The sequence below is a fragment of the Thunnus albacares genome, chromosome 16 (genome assembly GCF_914725855.1).
Source record: "Thunnus albacares chromosome 16, fThuAlb1.1, whole genome shotgun sequence".
NCBI classification, from domain to species: Eukaryota; Metazoa; Chordata; class Actinopteri; order Scombriformes; family Scombridae; genus Thunnus; species Thunnus albacares.
Window position 1 is genome coordinate 2,356,199 of NC_058121.1, and position 24,448 is coordinate 2,380,646.

General features: G+C 40.5%; 1 protein-coding gene across 2 annotated transcripts in view; it reads right to left on the reverse strand.

Moving 5' to 3' along the window:
* The window catches only part of bach2b (BTB and CNC homology 1, basic leucine zipper transcription factor 2b), a 109,663-nt gene that overhangs the window by 70,137 nt on the left and 15,078 nt on the right, over nt 1–24,448 (reverse strand). Inside the window, exon 2 of one of the 2 annotated variants that reach the window (XM_044377120.1) lies at nt 18,814–18,958. The exons of the other annotated variant lie outside the window; for it this stretch is intronic. Within the exon in view, the coding sequence (XP_044233055.1) occupies nt 18,814–18,852 (39 nt within the window). The 5' untranslated portion in view covers nt 18,853–18,958. The remainder of the gene's footprint in view (nt 1–18,813; nt 18,959–24,448) is intronic. 2 annotated transcript variants of the gene reach the window in all.

The following is a 24,448-nucleotide window of genomic DNA, read 5'->3' on the forward strand; positions in this document are numbered from 1 at the left end:
TTCTCGTCATTTACTGACTGAGAAGAGTAAACTACTCAGCTAGCATATAGATGTACAGTATGTTTCTTTATGACAGCATCATTATTGACTCAACTTGTGTCAGACGTGATGATGAGTTGTTACAGAGATGTAACCTTGCACAGAAAAACTTTGAAGATGCTGTCACATCATGCTAAGAGCTTACAAATTACTCACAGAAAACCTTCAGCTGCCAGGAGCTTTACAGTAAGTGGAAAATCTGAATCACCCACTATAACGCTTTAACTCAAAAAAAAATCAGTGGAAATGTAGGCTGCGCCTACTAACCATCATTGTTTCCACACAGGAAAAATGTACAGGGGTTTTAACGTATTCATAAAATCAGACGGTATCACATCCCTGACTGCAGGATATCTGCCTCCACTGGTGAGGAAAGTGGGCAGAACTGTTTTGATCTAATGCATGATATGTAACCGTATAGCACTTAGTGAAATGCATCTGTTGATACATTAGAAGACTCCATGCTGCGCTGCTTTGAAAATCAGATTGAATCTAAAATAATAATCCCAGTTTATTTTTTCTTGGCTCTTGTTTTCATAGGTTTGGCCACCAAACGAATCGCTGCACTCTAGAAGCACAGTCACACTGCTACAAGAAGTCAGGGACCACATGAAACATGAGCTGTCAGATAATCAGAGAGTTTGTAAACAGTTTATCCAGATTTTTGAAACCATATCACTATATTCCCAGATCTAAGAAACTGAAAAGTACAATCTTATATAGAAAAGATGATCAAAACTACAAAAATAAGACCCAAATTGTAAAAAACCTGAATTATCCATTAAGATTTTATCAAAACAAGTGACAGACCATTATTACTCACAAGTGAATAATAATATAATAACACATACTGAGAGAAGACCTCACAGCAGATTTTGCTGGTTTTAATGTATCTGTACCTTTGATATCATTGCACTAGTGTTGCCAAATCAATATGCCATATTATGGCAGTATTGGATTTAAAGGGTTGTTGCATCAATGTGATGAAATATCTTGCATTTAAGTTGTTAATGCATTGGATTTTGCAATAGACACTTCAATCTAGTTAATCATCTATACAAGTAGTAGTGAAAAGTAGCTAATGACACTTACTGAGTAGTGCACTTAAGTTTAATTCTGAGTTATTTGTACTTTATTTGAGTATTTACACTTTTTGCTGCTCAATTCTTCTCCACAACAGTTATTTAACAGTAATAGTTACCTTTTAAATGAAGATTTTAAAATCCTGCAACAAGCACATAAATATGATGCAGTGTTATAGGCTGCAGAAAACTACCCAAAAGCATATAAATTAATTCAAATCAGCTCCATCTGGACTTGTTGATATTTCTGCAGTGTAAAATGAAGCTGTGTGTTGTTGTTGATCAGCTCTCTATCCACATGAGTCTGCAGCGCAGAGTCCAGGTGGGAGCAAGCAGCGGTGACACCTTTCACCGTGTCACACAAGAACACTCTGCCCTGGCTCATCCAGCGCTCTCTTCTGGAACTCTGCCTGGACTCTTGTCACTCGCTCGTGTTGCCTTTCAGCCTCGCCTCTGACATCAGTTGCTGTCTCACTCCGACTTGCCTTATCTAGGGTTTCACGTGAAGCAAGGTGTAGTAGGAGGATAATTGGTCCTCTGATGTCTGGCGGGTCACAGTATCTCCCCGCGGCTAAAAATATACCCCCGTGTGTCCGTGCTCATATGTGTGCGGAAGGGAAGCCCCGGTGGACGGACAGCGGAGGTTTACAAACGGTTTATTGATGATGGAAAAACAAATACGAGCCATCTCGGAGCAGCCTGAGGAAAACAACAAACCCCAAAGTGTACCAGTATACTGTAGCTGTCACGTTGAATGCTCACTTGGAGAATTCCTTAACCAGTTTACTCTCTCTCATGCCTTCATTTGAGCTGCAATTTGAGGACTTCTGAGCGTAAAATGGCAGGATGTGATCATTCACATCAAGCAGATGTGCTTCCCCCCCCCCACACACACACACACTGTGTTGCCTTGTCTTCTTAAATATACACCTGGTTAATTATTCACAGCCCTGAGGGTCTGCAGTCTAGCAGAGTAGCTGCCTGCGTAAGAACCTGTCTTTCCTGATTTTATCTCTCAAGATTTCGTTATTCTGGGCACGGAGTCAACGATAGGCACGTCATCAGAATTTTTCTGGTTTCTAGGAAGGGAGGGGAGGAAGGGGTCACAGAGCAGTTAAACTGACAAACCTGGCTGATCGAGCAGCTAGGTGAACAAGGCCTCCGAGTGTGAGTGGCAGGGGGGGAAGGCCGGCCTGCGAGGCCCGCTGGAAACAGATGTCAAACAGGAACTTGTGTGTTTAACGTCTCCTCTGCATTAAACTTCCTGGAGACACAATCTGGCCGGCCAGCAAACTGCTGCCTCATACTTTACCTCGGTCAGCCTGTGACCTACTTTCTTGCTGAGATGTGGAGAGTCAAAACAAAAAAGTACAAAAAAAAAGGTGCACTCGCTCACTCTCTTGCTTGGTTTGGAAAGAAGGCTCGGTAGAAGGTTTTAGGGGTGTGTTAGGTGTTTTCTAGCTGCTCCTTACCCCACGGGCAAAAACACACAGACTGAGGTCAAATGTCATTGAAGGGAAATATGGTGAAGTACTAACAGTGAAATACTGTGCAAGATCTAGTGCAGCCACAAAAAGTAGCATTATATCAGAACGGAAGCAAAGTTTGGAGTTCTCCCAGAGGCTCAGTAATGATGATATAAAATATAGGAATTGGCTTTACCTCAGTTTCAGAGCACAGCTGACTTCCCATCATCTGCCTTTTAGAAATGTGAAGCTAGATAGGTAATAATAATAAAGACAAGGGTTAAGGTTGATAGTGATTCATCCCATTCAAATCCAGGATCAAATCTGCGTATTCAGTGCAAATCCTTTCAATCAGTTATCTTCCCAAAGTCAAAATGGATGCAACTATGAGAATAAAGTTGCAAAAATTACAGCCAATAATTAGCTAAAGCATAATCTGCTGGTGGTGGCATTTGTCATTTTAAGCAGTCTCATTTCCTAACATTACCTGAATGTTTTCTACATTACTCTTAGCTAATAAAAAAAAGATCAATGAGAGATTTGTTAGCTTAGTGAAAACTAGCACATCTTTCCCGTCAGCCCCTGGCACTGAGGTTCAGCTCTGTCAGCTTGTTTTGACTGATACATCGCCTTTACGAGGTGAGTTTAGTGACGTCACAGCCTGTCTCTGTGCAGCATTTAACACCTGGCTGAGACGCACACACACACACACGCAGTACTAAACCTGGACACGCCTGCTCACGACTGCACTATTAAACTAACAACTTCATTTTCATAAGTAATTGTTTTGTTCTCTCTACTACCAACTGATATAATAAAGATGTAGGTACAGTACATCCAGTTCAGCAAAGCCTCTCTTATGCATTCTCTTTGTAACACCTAGAGTCGAGTTGGTTTGACATAAGAAAAAAAAACAAAAAACTCTGGTGCACAGGAAGTGATGCCTTTTTATAATACCACAGGCAACAGCAGTTTCAATATAGACAAAGAACAGGGCAGTTACTACGAGCCACCATGACTGAACAGACGCAGAGAAGAGTTCCACCCGCAAAACAGAAACTGCAATGACAACACAGATCACACTGTTTGACTTACAGGTGATCTCTGAGGAAAAAACACCGCAGCAATAAACTCACTCAACTCAAATATTATGTCGCTGCAGGGTTTCTCAATATTTATCTCAGTGGAGATGCAAAAATATCTGCTGCATATTCAAGACCAAAGCACTTATTTAATACTATTGTGGTTCCAAGAGATATTCATTTCCTGTAATGACTACTAATAGCTCAGACTCAATCTGCTTAACAATAAAAAGACAATGCAAACTAATTAAAACAATTAGTGGATTTATCAATTAGTCCCTTTTGATTTTGATAATATAATTAAATAATTGTTTAAGTCATTTATCAAGTAAAACTATGAAATCTATGCTGACTCTCAAATGTGAGGCTTTCCTGGTTCTCTCTGTTTCACATCGAAAAGAAAATAGAATTAAAATTAACATTGAGCTTGACTTTGGGCTCTGGAAACTTATTGTTGGCATTTTTCAATCTTTTTTACATTACTTAGACAATTTTATTAATAAAATAGGTGATATTGATAACAAAAATATAGTTTTTACCCTGAACTTAACAACTGATAGCATATGAAGAATAAAAGATCAATAAAACATCAGCTACAACAACATGAAAAGATAAACTCAAAGCACTTCAGACCAAAACACATCATATTTAACTCCTTTTGGGTCAATGACCAGGGCAAAACTGCACATTACACAAGCTGGGTATAGATCTGAGAGCGCACACCCCTACCAAGACTGCACTACACTGCACAATCCATCCATCCATCCATCCATCCATCCATCCATCCATCCATCCATCCATCCATCCATCCATCCATTTTTTTACCGCTTACCCTCTTGAGGGTCGCGCTGGAGCTGGAGCCAATTTCAGATGACATTGGGTGAAAGGCAGGGTACATATATATATGTAGAGTATGAATGCTCTCTATATATATTATAGAGAGCATTCATACTCACACTTATGGGCAATAAGAGTCACCAATTAACCTAACCTGCATGTTTTTGGTCTGTGGGCCCCAGCTGGCTGTTGACTTCAAAGCCAGAACCCTCTTGTTGTGAGGCGACAGTGCTAACCACTGTACCACCGTGCTACCCTAGGCTGCGCAATCTGCTACTTCAATAAAAGAAAAAGCTTCAAATATGTCAGCCTCCATCTGGATCTGCGTTAGAATATAGCAATGAGACAGAGATGACGCATTTGTTTGATTCAAGTCACACGCTAATGAGAAATTAGTGCATTTGGATCTTGGCCCATGTTTTTTAACTAAATTTCATTGAAATCTGTTTCTTGTTTCTTGAGCTATCCTGCTACCAGACGAACACAGTCTCCTCAGCACAGACAGAGCACATGTAACCAAATGGAAGCTGCTGCTATAATGTGTCAGCCGGTGACACGGATCAGTCCAGCAGCCAGATGAAGGTGATAAAGTGAGCGGGAGCAGCACCCTGCTGAACACATCTACGCTGGCTGCTGCTGACATGGGAACAGCTTGTTCCTCTCACACACACACGCACACACACACACACACGCACAAAGCATCAGAAGAACTAAAAAAGAATGCTTTTAATTTTCCTGCTTTCATAAAATATTAAAAAATGAATTTGATCTTTCGATACAAGAATAAATGACTTGTTTTTCTGTCGCTTTTTGAGCAGAGCTCCAGCATCATCCGCTGCGCCGCATTCAGATGAAGCCCATTGACATTTCCCCAGTGAGAGTAATTGACATGCAGAGAGTATCACTGACAAGACAGTGCTGGATTCCCGCAGAGTCATAGATTATTGTTCTCTCATCAGATCAGTGGTCAGAGAGAAAGACTGAGACGGCTATTAATCATTAGGCCTCCTCTCATAATGCCCCTCTCCGGCTGAGGAGTGTCTGACTTTCTCCACATCCTGCCTCCATTTACATATTACATAGAATCTGCATATCATATTGGCTGGCTTCATCTGTCTCTGTGATTGTGACACTAGGTGTCCGTTACGTAAAATGTTCTGTAATGGCTTTATTTTAAACATGGAGAACAGTGATGCTCGGATGGATTTTAAATGATGAGTCTTAATTATTGACCAGCAGCTTACTACTGCTGTATACCCAAACACATTTTCTAGTCTACTCCATAATTTATTAGTTTGAATAAAGACTTCTTCTGTTTATTTCTCACAGTCTGACAGTGCCTAAGCATTGTTAAAACTGACAAGACATTAGGATGCAACTCACATCTCATGTCTGTTTGCTCACTGTTTGCTGGATATTTATAACTGTAAGCAATTAGCATGAATAGAAATAGAAAATGTAGGGAATGATACTGATGGTCTTTGATTAATGGGGTTTTCTGAGTGTTTTTTTTTTATGTTATTTGCCTGCATTGCAAGAGGCAAAAATGAATGAAACATCTTTCATTCAGCATTTCTTTCATTGGTCTTTCTGAAAAAGTGAAACATGCTCCTACTGTACTGTATCCCTGTTTAGACAAATGTAGTGAGCTACACATACAGTTGAGTAAGGTTGTATGGCTCCTGAATCAGACCCTGGGTTCCCAGTTTCATGTTGGCTTTCCATTCAAACATGAGTCTGGCAGGTAAAGTTGCCTGCACATTTGAAGTATTTACAAAACAGGATTTTAAGGGTAAGCGCTGAGATGCAGGAGAAGATGTGTTTATTATGTATTGTTAAGTTTGCCTAGATTCATTAAAAACATTCAGCTTAAACCCCTCCCAGTTCAGAATATGGGACGAGGTCAACCAGCAGATTAACCTGTTGGAAGTGGGCTTGGAGGAAGAGTCGGGTCACATTCGCTCCACAAACTAAGTGTTTATCATAGAAACAAAAACGTGTGTGGTACTTCCTGTACCCTGACTGAGCACCCAGCTTGACTCACATTCCTTACATTTGTTTTATTATCTCATCATGAGCTTATGACCTCAACGTTTGCAGCTTGAGGGTGAGCAACAGGGTGAGAGGGGTCAGCTGGGGGTTGGATTAGTTTGCTTGGGGAATGGGCAAAGATGTCAGCCAATCAGCGGTCAAGAAACCGAGTGTCTGTCAATAAGGAGATGGGAGGGGAGGGGAAAGCAAATGAGGAGCATTAGGGTAGGTTAAAGAACAAAACAGAGAGGAAAGTGGGAGGGAGAGGTGGGACAGACTGGCCGTGGTGGAAGTGGCTGACTCAGGCAGGGTTCACTGAGTTCAGCTAGTAAATAAGTGACTGACTCCTCCGAGTGCATTCCAAGGCTCCACCTCACCCTCCCGCCCAGCGTCTTCTCGGGGGGATTCCTGGGGTTTCTGGGGCTGCTCTGCGCTTCGTGTGTCAACATTTCCAAACCCCGCTGCCAGCAGTGAAGGGGGGGGGGTGGGGGGGGCTGGCTGCTGCGTGGCTCATTCACTCTTTAGCGTGTTTGCTGCAGATGAAGAGTGGAAGGTCCACATACCCACACACACACACACACACACACCCCCACCCGCCCGTCGTCCCCTAACAAAAACATCCTGAGGGTCCCAGTCAAACGGCTCGCCACGGTAAATGAGCCAGTTCCACCAGAAACCTCACACACTGCTTGAAAAGACTGACTTTCACACTCAGTCATGTAACACACAAAAATATTTTTCACAGCCAAACATGGCTGTCAGTTGTATATGCAGATTAATACACCCCTGAAGCAATGCAGAGTCTGGCCATGGCACCATCTGCCTCGGCTTTTGCTAATCACCTCAGCCAGATGGGTTAGCAGATCTTTAGGAAGCTTGTTTTCCTCCACAATAATGTGCCATGTCGGGCCGTAACACAGAAATCGGCCCTGGTTTTTTTTATCTAAAAAGGAAAAGTGGTATTACACTGAATGCCTTTGAGCGATCCCAGGTGATAGTCCACAAGATTGCTGAGTGTTTCAGGTTTGAGAACCTATACTGCCGACAAAATACCAGAGGGAAATGTCTGTGAAGGGCAAAAACGTAATATTGCACGGAAAGAGGAAAAAAAGAACACGCTGCATATTAAGAGCATTCCACATTTTGTTTAGTAGGTAGGGCCCAGTTAATGACCACACACACACACACACACACAAAAACAGCTTGACAATTCAGTGGGCATTCTGAATCAGCGGCTCTTTCACAGTGAAATTTGAGTCTCAGCACATCTGCTGCGAATGAAGTCTTCATCTTATTTGGGTTTTTGCCACATCAGGAAAAACAGTGTGTGGTTATTTAGCTCAGAAGCACAAATCATTTCATTTCTCTGATGAAAATCGAAATTGAAGTTCTGCACTGCTACGGCCTTTATGAGTCAATGAAATGAATCTTTTTAATTAGATTTCTTCTGTATAGAAATAGACGGTGAGAGTTCGGAAGCAGCGGACCTTCACTTGCTGGTAGGTTTGTGGATTTCAGCCTGTTTATTTGAGATTTCAAACCTCGGCCGACAGCGGCTGGGTTGTTTTTACGTCCCTGCATGGAGACGGGCTATAGGTCGAGCATTCCTGAGCCAAGGCCTGAAATCCTGAGAACAGCGCCTGAAGTAAACTAGCTCCGAGACAATGGCGAGAGGTTGAAGGTGAGGAGAGTGGGGCCTTTGCAGCTACTAATATATTCCAAGGAGATTTCTAAAGTGCTCCACCGCCAATTGCCCCACATAATGGTTGCCATGGTGATGGGTCCTCGGATCCAGAGCTGCGGTACAGAAATGAACCGGCAGAACAATGACCCCAACTTCCACCACGTTACGGAACATTTTTCAACGGGCTCCTTTTTCCGTTCTGTGTCAGAAGGTAAGTAAACTCCAATTTATAGAAAAGAAAATCTGCTTTTGTCCGCGTTCCGTTTCCATCTCTGCTGTTCCCATGGTTCATGGCTACAGCCCCAAACTTCCTAAGGCTTTTTTTTTTCCAGAGGCATCCTTTCAGCCTATAGTCTTGACAACACAGTAGGAATTTGCATGCATCAATAGTTAAGAAGAAAACAACATCCTTAACACAATCCACAAGTCTTGAGACCCACATGCCTTTGGAAGGGTCATCTCGATTTTAGCATGAGTAAAATAATTGGGAATTTTACATTATTGATTCAAAGCAGCACACTACTGACTCTATCAGCTATTTATGAAGCCTTAACATCAATAATCCTTGGAGCAATATTGAATTTTTCATAGTTAATTAATGTTAAACTCAACAATCTACAACCCAGTGGAATAACAAAGGGAAGGAAAGAATTCCATTCTTTGAGTAAAGCCACATAGCTGAAGTCTGATAGCTGCCTTGCAAGTGTGTGATGTCACACTGAAAAAGGGCAACATGGGTGAGCTAGGAGTGCCATACTAACCACAGGCATAGCAACGACACCCACGCCACCCATCCTTGGTAGAAGGCTCTGTAAACAGTGGTGACAACTGGGGGTGACATACGACTTATGGACCCCTTGTCCCAAGCAACAAAGACTATGCTACAAAGTTGCAGTCAATAACAGTTACGGCTTGGACAATGTCTGTAAACTTGAGGGTTTGCCTCTAAAATGAGACATCAACCACTGGAACAAAGTCACATGTACTGCAGGCAAAACATAGATAGAATAAGAATGCTGTCTTTGAAGAAAGGCCATTGTTAGAGCAAGAAGTTCCTCACCTATCATGTCTTCTGTTGTTCTGAGAAAATAACCCTTGATGATGTAATAGCAATGTCATCAGGATTATGTGTTTGAGACTTAAAATGAATAACAGAAAACATGCATTATAGCAAACATGCCTGCCCTCCCAAAAAAGGAGGTGCTAGGATCTGGGTGTAGTAGTGACTACTTGCAGAGTTATTTGATGAGCAATTATTATATAACAGTAGATAGAGAGCTAACCACTAACACACTAGCTGGCTGGGAACATGCTAGCAGCTAGTCACAGTAGCCCTTGGTTGTTAATCAGATAATAAGTTTGCACAGTTTATTCAGAGAAGCATTTGTACCATCTGTGTCAGATTCCTAACTGTGTGCAAAAAGTGTCTTTTGTAGAGCAGTTTATTCTCTGATATAGCTGAGTTATATAAAAGCGGTTGGTGCAGCATAGCTAATAGGCTATGATAGCTTCCTTTGTTTTGGACTGGCTCTCCATTCCCTCAAAGGTCAGCACTGTCTAGACAGTTTGCTATTGGTCAACAGCACAAATTTCCATGTCAAAGTTCACCGAAGTTGCTGCAAAATTTTGCAGTTTTAAATACAGAGTCTAAATGAAAGACATTATTGAGTTGTATTATAGAGAGTGTAGGATCCAGCTTTTCAGGAGCTTTACCCTTAGTAAGGTCAAAACTCTGTGTTGGAACAATTCAGTGATTTGTTGTTAGGCCATGGAAAATTAGTCAACAAATTTCAATTGTTGAAATAAATGATCAAAAAGAAGTAAGGATTTGCTGCTTTCAATCGAAAAAGTAACTGACATATTAAACAATGATGAAAGTAACTGATGCATCCCTATATAAAGAGACAGAGACAGAGGTGAAGCTCTCTAACAGACACTGAACTGAATAAGTGATCATATAAAAGAGATTGATTACGTCTGAGAAAGCTGGACTCACCTATATTTGATCTTTTGCCTGTTTTCACACCAAGTTTGCTTTGGCATCAAAGACCAGCTAGTAAACATGAGCATGCTGTCAAACAGTTACCATTCACTGCTAAATGGAGCCAGACACCAATATATGCAGCTTTAAGGATCGCACAGTAACTCAATTTTAACTGACACATACACATACATACAAACAACTTTAACTGGCACACACAGCACACTGGAGCTATGTTGTATAATTTCTCCCCCTTTAAACAGTGTTTTTATATAAATCTTCGTATGGAGCATCTACTCCCATCCCCCCATGGACATACATAGCAGAGTCAAAAGTCACACTTGCACAGACGGAGGATATACAGCCTCTTGACAGCTCTAACAGGAGTGGGAAGGCAGCCTATAATGGAATCTAAATAACACTTGTGCAGGGCTCATTAAAGTTGCCCTGTGTGCTTGGTCATTAACTCTCCTCTTGTGTGACCTTCATCGCTCAAGGTGGGGTGGAGAAGGTTGCCACTGCGGTGTACAGCCTTGTTTCCAACAAGCTTAAGAAGACCAAGCGAAGGCAGACTGTGCTGATTTATGTCCTGTGAGAGTGTTGCCGCTTTTTATGGGCTATAAAAATTATTAACCCACTGAATGTCCTCTAAACAGTTTAATTCCACAACGGAAAATATCTGGCCTTTAAAAAAAGCTGGTGCTTGATCCTACAAAGCTCATACTGCTGTTGAGGGATCAAGATAATGTAGGATAGAAATTAATTTTCTCTTCTTGGGGTGATACTAGTATCATCTTGAGGATACTATCATTAGCATGCAAACATGTTGATGTTTAGCAGGTGATGTTTACCATGTTTACCATTATTGCCATTTTACTTTAGCATGATAGCATGCTAACAATCGCCAATCACCACTAACACAGTTCAGTCATATATATAAGTATTGGACAAATGAAAAATTTTGATCTGATGATGACACTGGATGAAAGTGAGGGGATAACCAAATGTCATTTATCCTGTGGTGAACATATGTGTACCAAATTTCATGGTAATCGGTCCAAAAGATGTTTGTTGACCGCCACTGTTTAGAGCCACACCAGTTATGTTGGCAAAATCAAAAAAATGATAGTCACTGGTGCTATAAAACCATGCTTTTCCCTTTACTGATGCTGAGAGCTGTAAGTTAGCAGTGAAGGCTGAGCCAACATTTCAGTGTGCATCAACCCAAACCCTAAAACTATGTGAATATTGCAGAAATGCTTTAAGGTAAAGTTGGGATTGATCTGGGACTCATTTTTAATTCACACGAAAACTGAGTAGTTCCTACTATTTGTCATTAGGTGTATTACAGTACAGCTTTAATATAGATTTTGTAGTATTTGTAATGCAATGATTTAATTACAATATATGGTGGTGAATGAATATCTGAAATTATAAGTTTATCGTTGATTGGTCGATCCACAGAAAATATCCAACTACTTTTGTTTTCAAAAAAGTCTCACAGTCTACTCGCAAGTTTTTTTCCAGAGTTTTCAACTGCATCCCATCTAAGCATCATCTTCTGAGCAAACTCCATCCACTGATGAAGACTGTGAGATGCAGCTGAAAGCTTGTAACTGGACCTTGGGTCAAGATTATTTGTCAAACTTCTATTTTCAAGGTCAAGAGTGATCTTTTGCTCTCAACTGTAATTTATGAAAAAGTTATTTATCAAACAAAAATGCAGGTTCCAGCTTCTCAAATCACATTTGGTTCTGAAAACTCTCATCTATTTTTTTTTATCAATAATCTTTTTTTTCGATTATGAAATGATTCATTAGTTGCAGCCCTGACAGTGTCTAATTCTCTGGGTAAGAGATTGAAATCCTTTGTCTTCTAAAGTTGATATTAAGCCTTTTAAACAAACATCTAACACCAAGTCACATAAGCGAATTGATGGCTTAATTGTGACTTAACATATCCATTCAGGTATCAAGCTACAGCAGACTCCTGCCTTTGTGCAGCATGTCTACCTTAAGGCGACTACTCATACTGTATCACTGCAATGCTAAATACCAGTCTGACATGCCAAATCCAGACCTCCCTACAGGGCAATGAACTCAAAACACATATCCGTCAGAGGAGCTAGTCCAACTGCATGAAGACAGGATGATGAAAACGAGTGCAAACATCATTCAATGGATGTGAAACAGTCCAGTCTGATCATGCAGATTAAAAGGTCAAACTCGGACTGAAACTTACCTTTTTTCAGTGTTTGTCTACTAAAAAAATCCCGTCTTGTGTGACAGTGGTTGTGGGACGAGTTGGCAGGCTCGACATCCCTCCCCCCACTGGCAAGACCACCAGTGTATTAAAATAAATCTGTGCACATGTCCCACCCCAACATGCTTGCTAGACATTACCTTATACAAGGCTAGCACCAGCTCGTTCTGCTGTCTGCTGGCCTGTGAGCAGATTTTAGCTCCCCTGCTGCCCCTGGCCTCAACCCCACCCGCCTCATTTACCCCGCAGCCCCCTCCATCTCCAGCCCCCACCTCTCCTGTGTTTCTGTGTACATGATCTCACATGACTCAACAAAACCCTGGGCCTGGAGCAGGGCTGTCCGGAGCTTTTTCCCAAGAGGGGAGGAGAAGATTGACTTTGTGGAAGGGACCTGGAGCGCTGCCCTCGACTTGGCTCAAATTGCCCCGCTTGTCAGGCCTGATGGATTTTGGCTAAAAATAAAAGCAAAAAGGGGCCCGTGACAGGCAGATAAATGAACCCAGCTCCTCCCGCTAACCGAGCCGCCACATCGTGCAGCGTCTCCCGGTTCCCTGATGCTTGGAAAACAACGATGGCGTGCACGGCGGCCCCGAGAGCGCTGGTGTTTCACAAACAAAACATTCCCTTTTCCGTGTGTGGTGGCGGGATTCGGCGAAGGAGTAGAGCAAATGCAAGATGAGCCAAGTGAGTGGGAATTCCTGCGCTTCCCCCCCCCCCTCTCTGTCACCCCGCCCCACGCACATTCCCCCGCCACATTCATAGCAAAAAAGTCTGAGCAAAACAAAGCAGCAGACTGGATAGAAGGATCATAACCCAACTCAAACAAATACAGCAGCAGACGAGCCTGTGGGCTTTTCCCTGACGGAGATTAAGTCTTGTCCTGATCACTCACTAGACCTCTGGAATCAACAAATGGCACTTTCCAATTGTCAGTTTGAATGGTTTATCATTTGGCAACTTTTTATGTGTCCTTCACCCTTTAAACCTTTGAACCCTTGAATGTTTTAGCTTGGTTTTCACACCCTTCAGTTATAGGCTTATAGTACATGTCTTAGCCAGGTGTGCCGTATATGGTTATTTGCAGAATAAGTTAAATGACATAAACTGGCATAAAGGTGATTATATACATTTTCTAAGACATGCTTTATGAAAAAAAAAGTGTTGCCATGATGCAGTTTGAAACTGTTTGGGTTTTCTGTCTGTGTCCATAGTTGTTGACCTGAGCCCTGTTTTTTTTTTTAACCTGTATTTGTTTACATTATGTCAAATCTGCACAATGGAAAATCATGCTCTGTTTGCTTTGTAAACATGGATGTACAGATTACCTTGATTATTGAGAAAGTCTTAATCCCTGGTGGGAAACTGAGATACTGGTAACTGAAGATGAAGTCACTCTGATATAAGCATGTGTGATGTATGTATGATGTCCATGAGTCTATTACGACTGAGGATAAGTAGTTAAGACATCAGAATGCTGAATGCAGAAGTGTTTATCGATGTTCAAACAGTACCTGAAACCCACTTCCCCCCACATTTTTTGGTCATCACAATTGGGGTGCTGTGTCTGACAATTTCCCAACAAAATTAAGCAGGATTTGAGCATCTCTCTCAAACTTTCTTTTTTCTTTCTTCACACAACTACCTCTGTCATTTTTCATGTGGAAAACCAAATGCAATACCATGACCACCCTAAAGGAGAGACTGTAAGTACTTTGTACCTATGAACTAGTTTGTTTCAAGCATACTCTAGCCTTTAACTGTCCAAACCCCCCTCACATGACACTGTGGATCTCAAATGAACTGATAATACTACAAATGCACAGACCATCCCTTGTTTATAGTGACCCAGGTGCAAGGCTCCTTTAAATATTCCTTTACTGTTGGCCATGTGAAGCTCGTACGAGGTCTGCACGGGTGATCCAGACTGCATCTGGATCCTATCAGAAACCGCAAATACGCATGTAGTGAAAGTGCTTGGTAGCAGCGCAGGACGCCCAGCCTAATGAAAAGGAAGAGCACGTTTTGAACTCCTGCAATAGGTCAGTGGCAGGCGTGGGCCTCGCCTCACCTCACACACACACACATGAAGGAGAGGGAAGATCAATTGTCGGGGAGAGGTTCTGCCTCACCTCACCTCCCAGGCTACCCGAGAGTGTCCCGAAATATCCCTCCTCGCTGAACAAAAGAACAAAATGGCAAGAGGTGATACGTGATACAGCAGGGTTAAAAATAGACTCACCACTGACGGCTAGGGCAGTGTTTCATGACCTCTGCATAGCGCTCTTGGATTACACCTCAAGTATCAGCATGGCTAAGACTCCTACGACTCAGCTTAGGGCTGCAAACAGAAAAAGGATAGGCTTTTTTTTTTTTTTTTTTTTTGCACCACTTGTAGACATAGAAATTGGATCAGGAAGCCTCACTTCTATTAGGATTTTATGTGGCCTGGAACTTGAGAACAGAGAGAATCAAACGTTCTCACGCACGTCAAAGCAAAGAACGTCCTGTTTTGGGGATTCAAAGGGTCTCATGGTATGTGGAGCATAAATGATCTGCCTGAGAAGACAGAGACGTCCACCTTTTCAGGGGGAGGATATTTCTTTTGTTTTGATGTCACTGCACATGGCATACTACACTGAGGATCATCAAAACATTACATCATGCCGAAAAAATCCATGAGAGAAGCTGCAAGCTTTTCCAACTGTGGTTTGCTGCACATCAATCAAAGCTCAGCGAGAAAAGAGAGGAATTAGGGGGAGAGAAGTCCTGAAAGCCACTTGTTTTCTTGCAAAGTGTTAACAGACCGCTCGACTCAGCGGATCAGATATTTGAATCAGGCTCTGGAGGTGGTCTAAAAATGAAAAATGCCTGAATGAGAAAGGAAATTAGCATAAAACAAGGTGTTGCTTTTGATGGGAAAACAGTCTGCATTTTTCCTTCTTTAAATTACTTGTTGTTCAGTACAATACTTTGTTTCCCTTCCTTTCAAACATGTAAACAAGCATTTTTGTGACTGAGGGACTTTGTATATCAAAGTCTGCTAAAGAGCAGTACTTATTCATACAGAATTGATTGATTCAAAGACATTCCAGTGGTATAATGGGAATAATTTCTCCCACTCTGTGTCATAAGTGCATGCAACATGCCTCAGAGTGACAGGAACAATGGCCTCTTTCACTGCATTCGCCAAGCTGGAGATGGGGAGGTGCATCATGGGAAGCAGACAGGCAGACAGGCTCGTACAGTCGAGCGCGGATACTTCAGAGAGGCCTCACACAAACCCAGGCAACAAGCAATGGCACTTAAACTTACAGACATGGGCCATGTTTGAATGATGTGCTTTGTAAAACACACATTGCTGGAGCTCAGACTGAATTAGAGGGCAAGCAGTTCATGGACCCCTTATAACCCCTGATTTTATGTAAGAAAACATGAAGTGTGACAAGTGTATTGGGATGTTTTCGCATTTGTTTCAACTGGAGACAACATGCATTTCCTAGAAAAAAATGCATAAAGCATTTTAAAAGAATGTTTTGCTAGATCTCTTAAGATTTCTTATGAGGTTGTAGTGAGGTTGCACATTGCAACCAACTGAATACCCCTCCCCCTCCCCTTCAAAGCATTTATGAGAACCTATGGTAGCTGCGAAACTCGAGAAAAACACGAAAGGCCCTCTATGGAGCCAGTGTTTGGTTTGTCCATTCTGGGCTACTGTAGAAACATGGAGGACTCCGTGGAAGGGGACCTGCTCCCTATTTTGATATAAAGAGCTCATTCTAAGGTCATAAAAACACAACAATTCTTATTTTCAGGTGATTATACACTGATAAAACATACTTATGAATATTACATTACATTTCTGCTAAGTCAGTTCCGCTAGATGCCACTAAATCTTACACACTAGTCCTTTAAGTACATTTCAAAACATTCAGCTGTTTTCTGTTGCACAATGTCCTCCACAACAAAAATAAGGGAATTGCATTCTAGGGAAATGTATTTTTTCCTGACAAATAAAAGAAAAATATGCCACAAATGCTGCTTGGAGACAAAGAAAACCCTTTAGATATTTATCACTTTTTTGACACATTTGCTGCCTCAGACTGGACATTAACTTCGGATCACATTAACCTTTTTTTGTTTCGGCATATTCATTTAACAATTCAGTTCATTACTTCTCGGTCCAGCTTGGCTCCCTGTTCTCCTGTTTTTGCCAGACATTGTTTGAACAACCACACAAGATTCAATATTAATCTGGGCAGGGACAGGAAGCAGGAAGTCATTCAGTATTTTAGCTTTCCTTAGGCATCTGTTTGAGGTATTACTTTCACCACCATAGGCAGAATAATGACAAATGTAAAGAGACTAAAATATAATTTCTATACAAACTTGCAAACATGTCCAAGTCACACTGAAATTTCAATCATCCTCAAATTTTGTGCAAGGAAATATTAACTATGCTACACTATATGCATAATGACCCATAGTAAAACTATTTCTGGACACATTTGTGGAAACAGCATCTGTAGTGTGCTGAAGAACATCACAGTGAATATCCTACAAATGTTGAGACGAGGCGTTTTTCCTTCTTTTTCACCAAGTCTGCATGGTTGTTAGCAACTGTTAGCAATTCACGCTATCTGTCCAATTACAAAATTCAACATTTGGGAAGACTCATAATGTTGTTAAGTTTGTATTACACTCAGAAAGTGGGAGCTAACAAACCAAGCTTGCCAACGTTAGCGCTAATTCCCACTGGATGCTACTTTTCATTCATGTTATTTCAGCTCCTGCACACTCAGTACTGTGTTCTTCATGCATTATAGAAAGGAGGGGGGGCTAGCTAGCGTTAGCATCAAAAGGTATTGCTGTGAGCTCAGCACACTGTGTGTTATGGAGCACAGATTCGTGGAATAACAAAGTGCTGATGGGTGATGTATTGTCGCCCTCCCCATCTGGTTCAAACCTATACAATAGCGTGCTCAAAATGGAAGCAAGTATGAGTATATACGTATACAGTAACAAAATATCATCAGTGCCCTCCCACACAGAAATTGCAACAAAGTACCAACATCATCAGTCAGTACAAGAAAATTCAAGCGACCTGAAGAACACCAGTACGGATGTTGCTGTCACTGCAGAAAAATCAATGAAAATTACATTTCTGCTTTTTGGTAATTAAAATAAACAAAAGCAGAGATGTGTGTTGATCTCTTAGCAAAAAAATGAATGATCATATCAGTTGGACTTTAAGATGCAGTGGCAGGTCCCGGACTCATACAAGGCCAGAGCAGGCAGCATGCCACAGCCGCCAAAAGTAAAAGTATCCACGTTGAGCTGGTCTCAGGGTGTGACACACAGATGCCAGCACTCCACGTGGCCTGGGCTAAGCACCCTGACAACTTCTACTCCTACTACAGCCGCTTTAACTCCACTACTTACACTAAGCCACAAACTCTGGCTATGAGACTAACAGCTCCAGGACAAAGGACGCCTTTGTGTCTGCTAGTAGACTATTAAGTAAAGCACGGATAAGAGTTCTGACTTTATATACGTACGCAATACACGTGATAGCTGCCATAAAGAGATTTGTGAGCAACATGTCACTTTAGAGTTCAGGGTTTCCACTTTTACAAGTTACGTTCAATAGGATCTTTTGCCTGGGATCCACTATTAGAGAGAAATGGTTGAAAATCTAGCCGTTTTTTTGTTGTTTTGTTTTTTTAAATGGCTTGTTAACAGACTTACACCGGCATAGGAATAACAGAAAGTCACAGTTGGATTAATTATCATTCAATATTAAGTCTACTACAGCCGCTATTCTAGCACCTGCAAAGGAAGTCAGAGAAGGAAGCTTTATTTCCTTTGCAACAGTTAGTTATAAATGGAAATGCGCACTTTGTCAAGAATTTATTAGTTTCGAACAGTGTGGTTTCTGCTGTTTGTTTGAGAACACACAAGTGACATTATCAGACTTCCAGAGCCTTCGCATGATCTGTTTTGAATTTCTCATGTTTGCTTTTAGACCAAAACATGCTACTTTGAACGTTAAAACAGAAAGGAAACTATTAATATTTTTATAGTTAAATAAACAAGTCTTGTTGCTGCTAGGATTATAAATCACATATTAAATATAGATCAATGTAAATAACAAATGTAAAGAATCAGACACAATACACCAACCGAATTCTTGTTTATGCGTGTTGTGACTGTGACAAATGTTTGCCTCGGCTTCACGCAGTGTAACCACAACAGGAAAAAATAAAAAACAGCCTTCCTGTCAACATAATATAATGTTGTGAAAAATAGAAACAGACGGTGGAGTATGTAAGGTAGTAGTAGTGCTACTTACAGACTTGTGCTTCATCTTCTGATTGTGATTAGTGATCATTTATCCACGAGCAGCATACAGTCACACTGACTACATCACTATCAGTCAGAAAGATGCGAGGTCAGATAGATGATTGGCAGGTCGCTGGTGCGGGGGTAGGGCGTCCCTGCAACATGAAGACAGACCCTCCTATCATCCACAATTACTCATCCATTCTAACAGGAAAACTACTGAAACATATACCTATAAGACTTTGTGACTAAAAGAGTAGTTTTGACATTTCAAAATAAGTTAAACAAGTCATTCAATCTTGTTGAATTGTTAAAAACAAGCTAAAAAAATGATTATTTCTGTAAATTCTGTCAATGTTACTTGTTTCAGAAATCTGTACAGAATCACAAACATGGCAGGAAAAGGAAGATCAGTCTCCCGGTAGAAAGGAAATGGCACTTCATTTTAAAAAGCACCTGAAACACCCGTGTTGCTTGAGTGACAGGAGTTCATTTTCATTAACATGATTTTAAGAACTTTTAACCACATCTCTTGGTTCTCAGCAGATGCTCAGTTGAGCAAACTGCATCGACTACTAAGCAAAATACATCCCCTGAGGAAGACCATGAAATGCTGTAGAAAGTTCTAAAAAATGCTAGTGAGTGGACCTTGATTTAAGATTTATTTTGACAAATTTCCAAATCCCAAGTGTGTCAATGGTGACAAATTCTTCACCTAATACTTTCATGTTCATTATTAATGCACAGTTTGCTTTTAAATAAACTTAAACTAAATAAAAATCTCCATAGTGATGAGAAAATTATATGAGTTAACTGATTTCACACAAATGATCCTTAACTATTTTAATAATGACTGATTATTCATTTATCCAGTAGAATTACCAACATTATATTTAGAATTTAATTTTAAAAAATGAAGACGCTTTTCTCTATTTGATGTCAGTGAAAATTGAATAAGTTTGAGTTTGTGTTCTGTTGGTTGGACAAATTAAGCAGTTCAAGGAGCAGTGTGGATTCTGGGAATATACAACAGCCATTTGTCATTATTTTTCAACATTTGAACATTTCATGGGCTAAATAATTACTAACAAAAAAGACTTCCAAGGTCAAGAATGAACTTTAATGCTCAATTCATTTTAAAATTTAAAATGTAAAAGACAGTTGAATCAATAAAGAAACTAATCATTCGCTGCAGCCACATATATTACATCTTTTTTTCTGTTTTCAGTCTTAAAACTGTATTTTCTTATAATGTACAGTATTAAAATCTACCAGTGTGCTGCTGACAAAATGAACTCTTGTTTCTAATTCAAGTCATTTTTCAATTTTTGAAGGATAACTTGGTGTCAGTGCAGCTATCTGCCCCGTCCTGTCATGTTTCTCTGGGAACAAGTGGAATTAGTCCTGAAGACTGAATCTGCTGGGTTTTTTTTTTTACAGTACAGACAAACCAAAGATTCACATCATAGCTATTAGAGAAGTTTAAACCCATAGTATGTTTAAGATGATTAAGCCCTGATTGTAATGTGGCGGGAGTTACCAGAATAGTGTCTCTCTCTCTCTGTGCTGGTGGTTAAAGAAATCTTTCACTTTCAGATTCAAATCAGCTGTGAAATCTCGTTTTTTCCCCCTCTCATCTAATTCTGCCACTGGTGTCAACTGATAACAATTAAAAAGCTCAACCTGAATTTGAACCTGCACCTTTACAACACAGATATCATGACGGTTACAGTGAGCTGCACAGCAAAGAGTAGATAGATTAGCCTGTTTCTGGTCTGTCACTGTGCTCTTTGAGGAGGGAATGACTGTGATCATTGGCTTAAATGTTCCTCTTGTATATTATCCTGAAAGAATATACTGTACGGCACGTCACAGTGTTCAAACAGACTCCGCTATCAGAATCAGACTGAGCAGCACTTGCTAAGCATGATGAGAACCAATTTGCTTCCTTCCCTCCAGACACAATCCCTGAGTGAGATGAAAGGGAAGCAGCGCTACTGTAATCCATCTAAATGGCCGGCTCCTGCAGCCTTTCATGCAGCAGGACTATTGATCTCTACTCTCACTAACTCTCTCCCTCTGTTTGCCTTTGTTTCTCGATCTTTCTTCTTCTCTGCCTTTTATAGGAAAACCTCTGTAACTGGACTTTTAACATGCAGAACACTTTATCCCAGAGAGCTGAGGCTATGCTCTAATTATTCTGGGTTGTCTTTAGACAACCCAAAATAGTACTGAGTATGTGAAAGTACTGAGCATGTGTCTGTAGCACTGAATATCAAAAACCGTCGAGTACTGAAAGCTAGCATTGAATGTCTGATCAAATATGTAATCTTGTTGACTTATCACGACTTAATCAAGATAGGTCTTGATTTTAATTATAGTTCAACAATTTTGTACTTTTATTTAGTCAAAGTTCTTGGACAACATTTAACATGCTGGGTATTCCTCTGCCCTCCTCCCTGTATCAAAAGGTGTGCCCCAGGGTTCCATACTGAGACCACTGCTGTTCTCCATGTATGTAAATAATCTTTGTAGTGCCATAAAATCTTTTAATTCAGTTACATGAGAATAATCAACGCCAAATGAATAACCATCAGATTAATGATAAATTTAAAAGGTTTCATGAGAAATTATACAGCTCAGAGACTGACTTGCTCAAAGAAGGACTCTTCTTAAACAATGTAACTATTCCACAATTATCAGATGACCAAGCTAATCTATTGGAAGGCCCCATTTCTCTACACAAAAATACTATCCAAGGTATTGGCTTATAAGTGGATTTGGTTACATTGTGAATGCAGATCAGACTGGATTTAGGGTTAAATGTCCTATCACAATACAAGACAATTATTCATTATCTCAATCATTGTCTAACTCCTGGAATTATTGTATCTATTGATGCTGAAAAAGCGTTTGATCGCATGGAATTGAAAGAGATTTGGCTTTTGGCTGAATTTTTTAGTTTGGGTTAAACTTTTGTATAAGACACTGACAGCCTCTGTCTTGACAAATGGTCTTGTGTCAGCACCAAAAATTAATCAACAGTATGCTGAAAATATTAATGCTTTGATAAAACATTGTAAAGAAAATATGATAAGATGGAGGAACCTTCCTATATCCTTTCCTGGCAGAATTAATCAGATGCACAGTGAACTCAGCAGCCACACATTTCTCCGTTCTCTAGTTCTCTGTTTTGCGTCTTCAGGTTAGACTAACCTATTGTTGCTAACTTTGGAGCTAACCCCCTTCACTTTTCCAGCATTTGGGGAAACAACAGATGTGACTTTTTAGCATTTATTAAGTGACACATTGTAGTCTGTACTGCACATTTACTGACAGGCTGACAACTTACTGCTACCCTTTTCCTCTGCTCCACCTTGCATCCACTGTCGCTTTCCTGTTGTTTGCTCTTTCTCACTCGCTACACAGACATATTACGCAATGTCCTATTCCTAAACGGAGTTGCACCTTACAATAGTTTCCAAGGCAACGACACAGAAGGTGACTCACGTTTCAGAACAGCGCTGCACAGAGACTCCTGAACGCTATTGATTTCTGAATGAATGGATATTTGGTGTTATTTTTGGCATTAAAAATATTTTTTGGCCTGGCGGGGATTCTTGTTGTGATAATTATAGCAGAAACACTGATTCAGTAAACGTTCAGCACATTCAGTAAACGCTCAGTAAACGTTGAGTACAGTTAGACTCAGCAGTCTCCATTAGGTTGGGTGAGTGGAAACAATGCGGGTGGTTTGAATACATCCCGTTTTCACAGGTAATTAGTCTGTCCCTCCTGCCGCAGGAAATAATGGATTAATCCTGGAAGGCTAGCACTTTTCTCCTTATGAAGGTAACACGGAGATTATTCGACCAATGAGACGAGAGCAACTAATCAACCAGTCGACCAGGAGACTACAGCCCTAGACAGAGGTGAACACAGCTGGACTCTATTGACTGACAAATTTCAATTATCTATTAATCGTGTAAATTTTTGTGATTAAACTATTAATCATTTAGACAGAAAATATTAAAAATATCCATCACAATTTCCACAAGTCCAGTTTACCTCAGTCAGGTCTTTAAATGTATTGTTTTGTCTGACCAGCAGTCCAAACCTCAGAGATATTCACTGGCAGCTGACAAATGTGTGGCCTTCTTACTGGATGTCAGTTGACTAATTGATTAATCAACTAATTATCTAAAGCACTAAATGGGTCAGGAGTAATGTTAAGGATTTATTAAATGAGATTGAAGGCTAATGTCCTTACCAGCAAAACCGTAACTAACTTGGACTCTGATTGGCCGACAATACCTGCTCTTATTGATAGAATAATAATGAAGACATTTTTTTCTACTCATCAAGAAAAGTGTTTACAAAGTGCCTCATATGTTAAGGTAGCAAAAAACACACACCTTCAAGTGAAAAAACGGTTAAACAGACGCTCACATTCAAACAGATGCTGATAAAAGGGTACAAATGCTTCAAAAAAGCCTGCCAAGGAGTCAATCAAGACTGAGGCATTTTATGATGGGGTGTCTAACCACTGAAACCAAGATGTAATTTCCAGAAACAGAGGAAAAAGTATACTTATTAAACATTCACCTTTAAAATGAAACATAAAACCTGTGGGTAACTGGTGCAAAAGTCACACACAGGTAGCAGATTCACAGGCGATACGCTGTGTTGTTTTGACACGCTTGGCTGACGCAGATCTTGTGACTCAGTATATCAACAGTGGACCGTCCACAACTTAGCCTCGTTGACCTTTCACCATCTGTCCTTAATGACACAGTCTGGTCTGTGGACTGCACAGGACAGCATGTGACCACTGCAGGTACACAACAAGAGTCTGCTTACTCACTGCAGGTGGACACCCACTGAACTGACCATGAACTGTTACTTCCCTTTATAGTTTATTTGGGTCATTTAGGTTCATACTTTCTGCCTGTGATTAACCAGGGCTTACAGACATATATAGATTTGTTTATAATTCACCTTCTCTGGATGTACCACTGCTTAAAAACGCCTTTTATTACTTGAGGTTTTGCAAGAATGAGTAACTGCTGGCTATCAGATGTCAACATCCGTCTTCTTATGGCCATAAAACCCTCTGCTGTAGGCTCATTTCCTCTAGTTACTCTGGATTACATTACTCACTCCTATAACAAGGGACATAATGATGGGATTTGCAATATTAGTACTCATCATTTATAATTTATGATATACATCTTTCATATACTGTATATAAAAATGTTCTTTTTGTTTATGTGTGTGATTCTGCAGAACATGACAAAACAGTGCCAACGTTCAGCACCAATGTATTAAAGCTGATATCACTTTAATTTTATAAAACTAGCATTCTTTTTCTGTCAACTACATGGTTGAGTGCCGTTAGCTAAAAGAGACACATTTACTGTGGTCAAAGTTGCTGTCTCCGCACTGCTTTTCAGTCTCAGCAGCTTGGCGCCCTCGTGGTTGACAAAACGAATAAAGCCTTTCAAACTAGAGCTGTTGAACACAAACTTACAAATGTTATTCTGAAATTTACCTATGTGTATGTTTGTAGAATTGTTGGTGTGACTATTTCTTATTAACAACTTTGAGCAGAACGTTTAGACCTGTTTTCTTTGCAACTTTTCTCT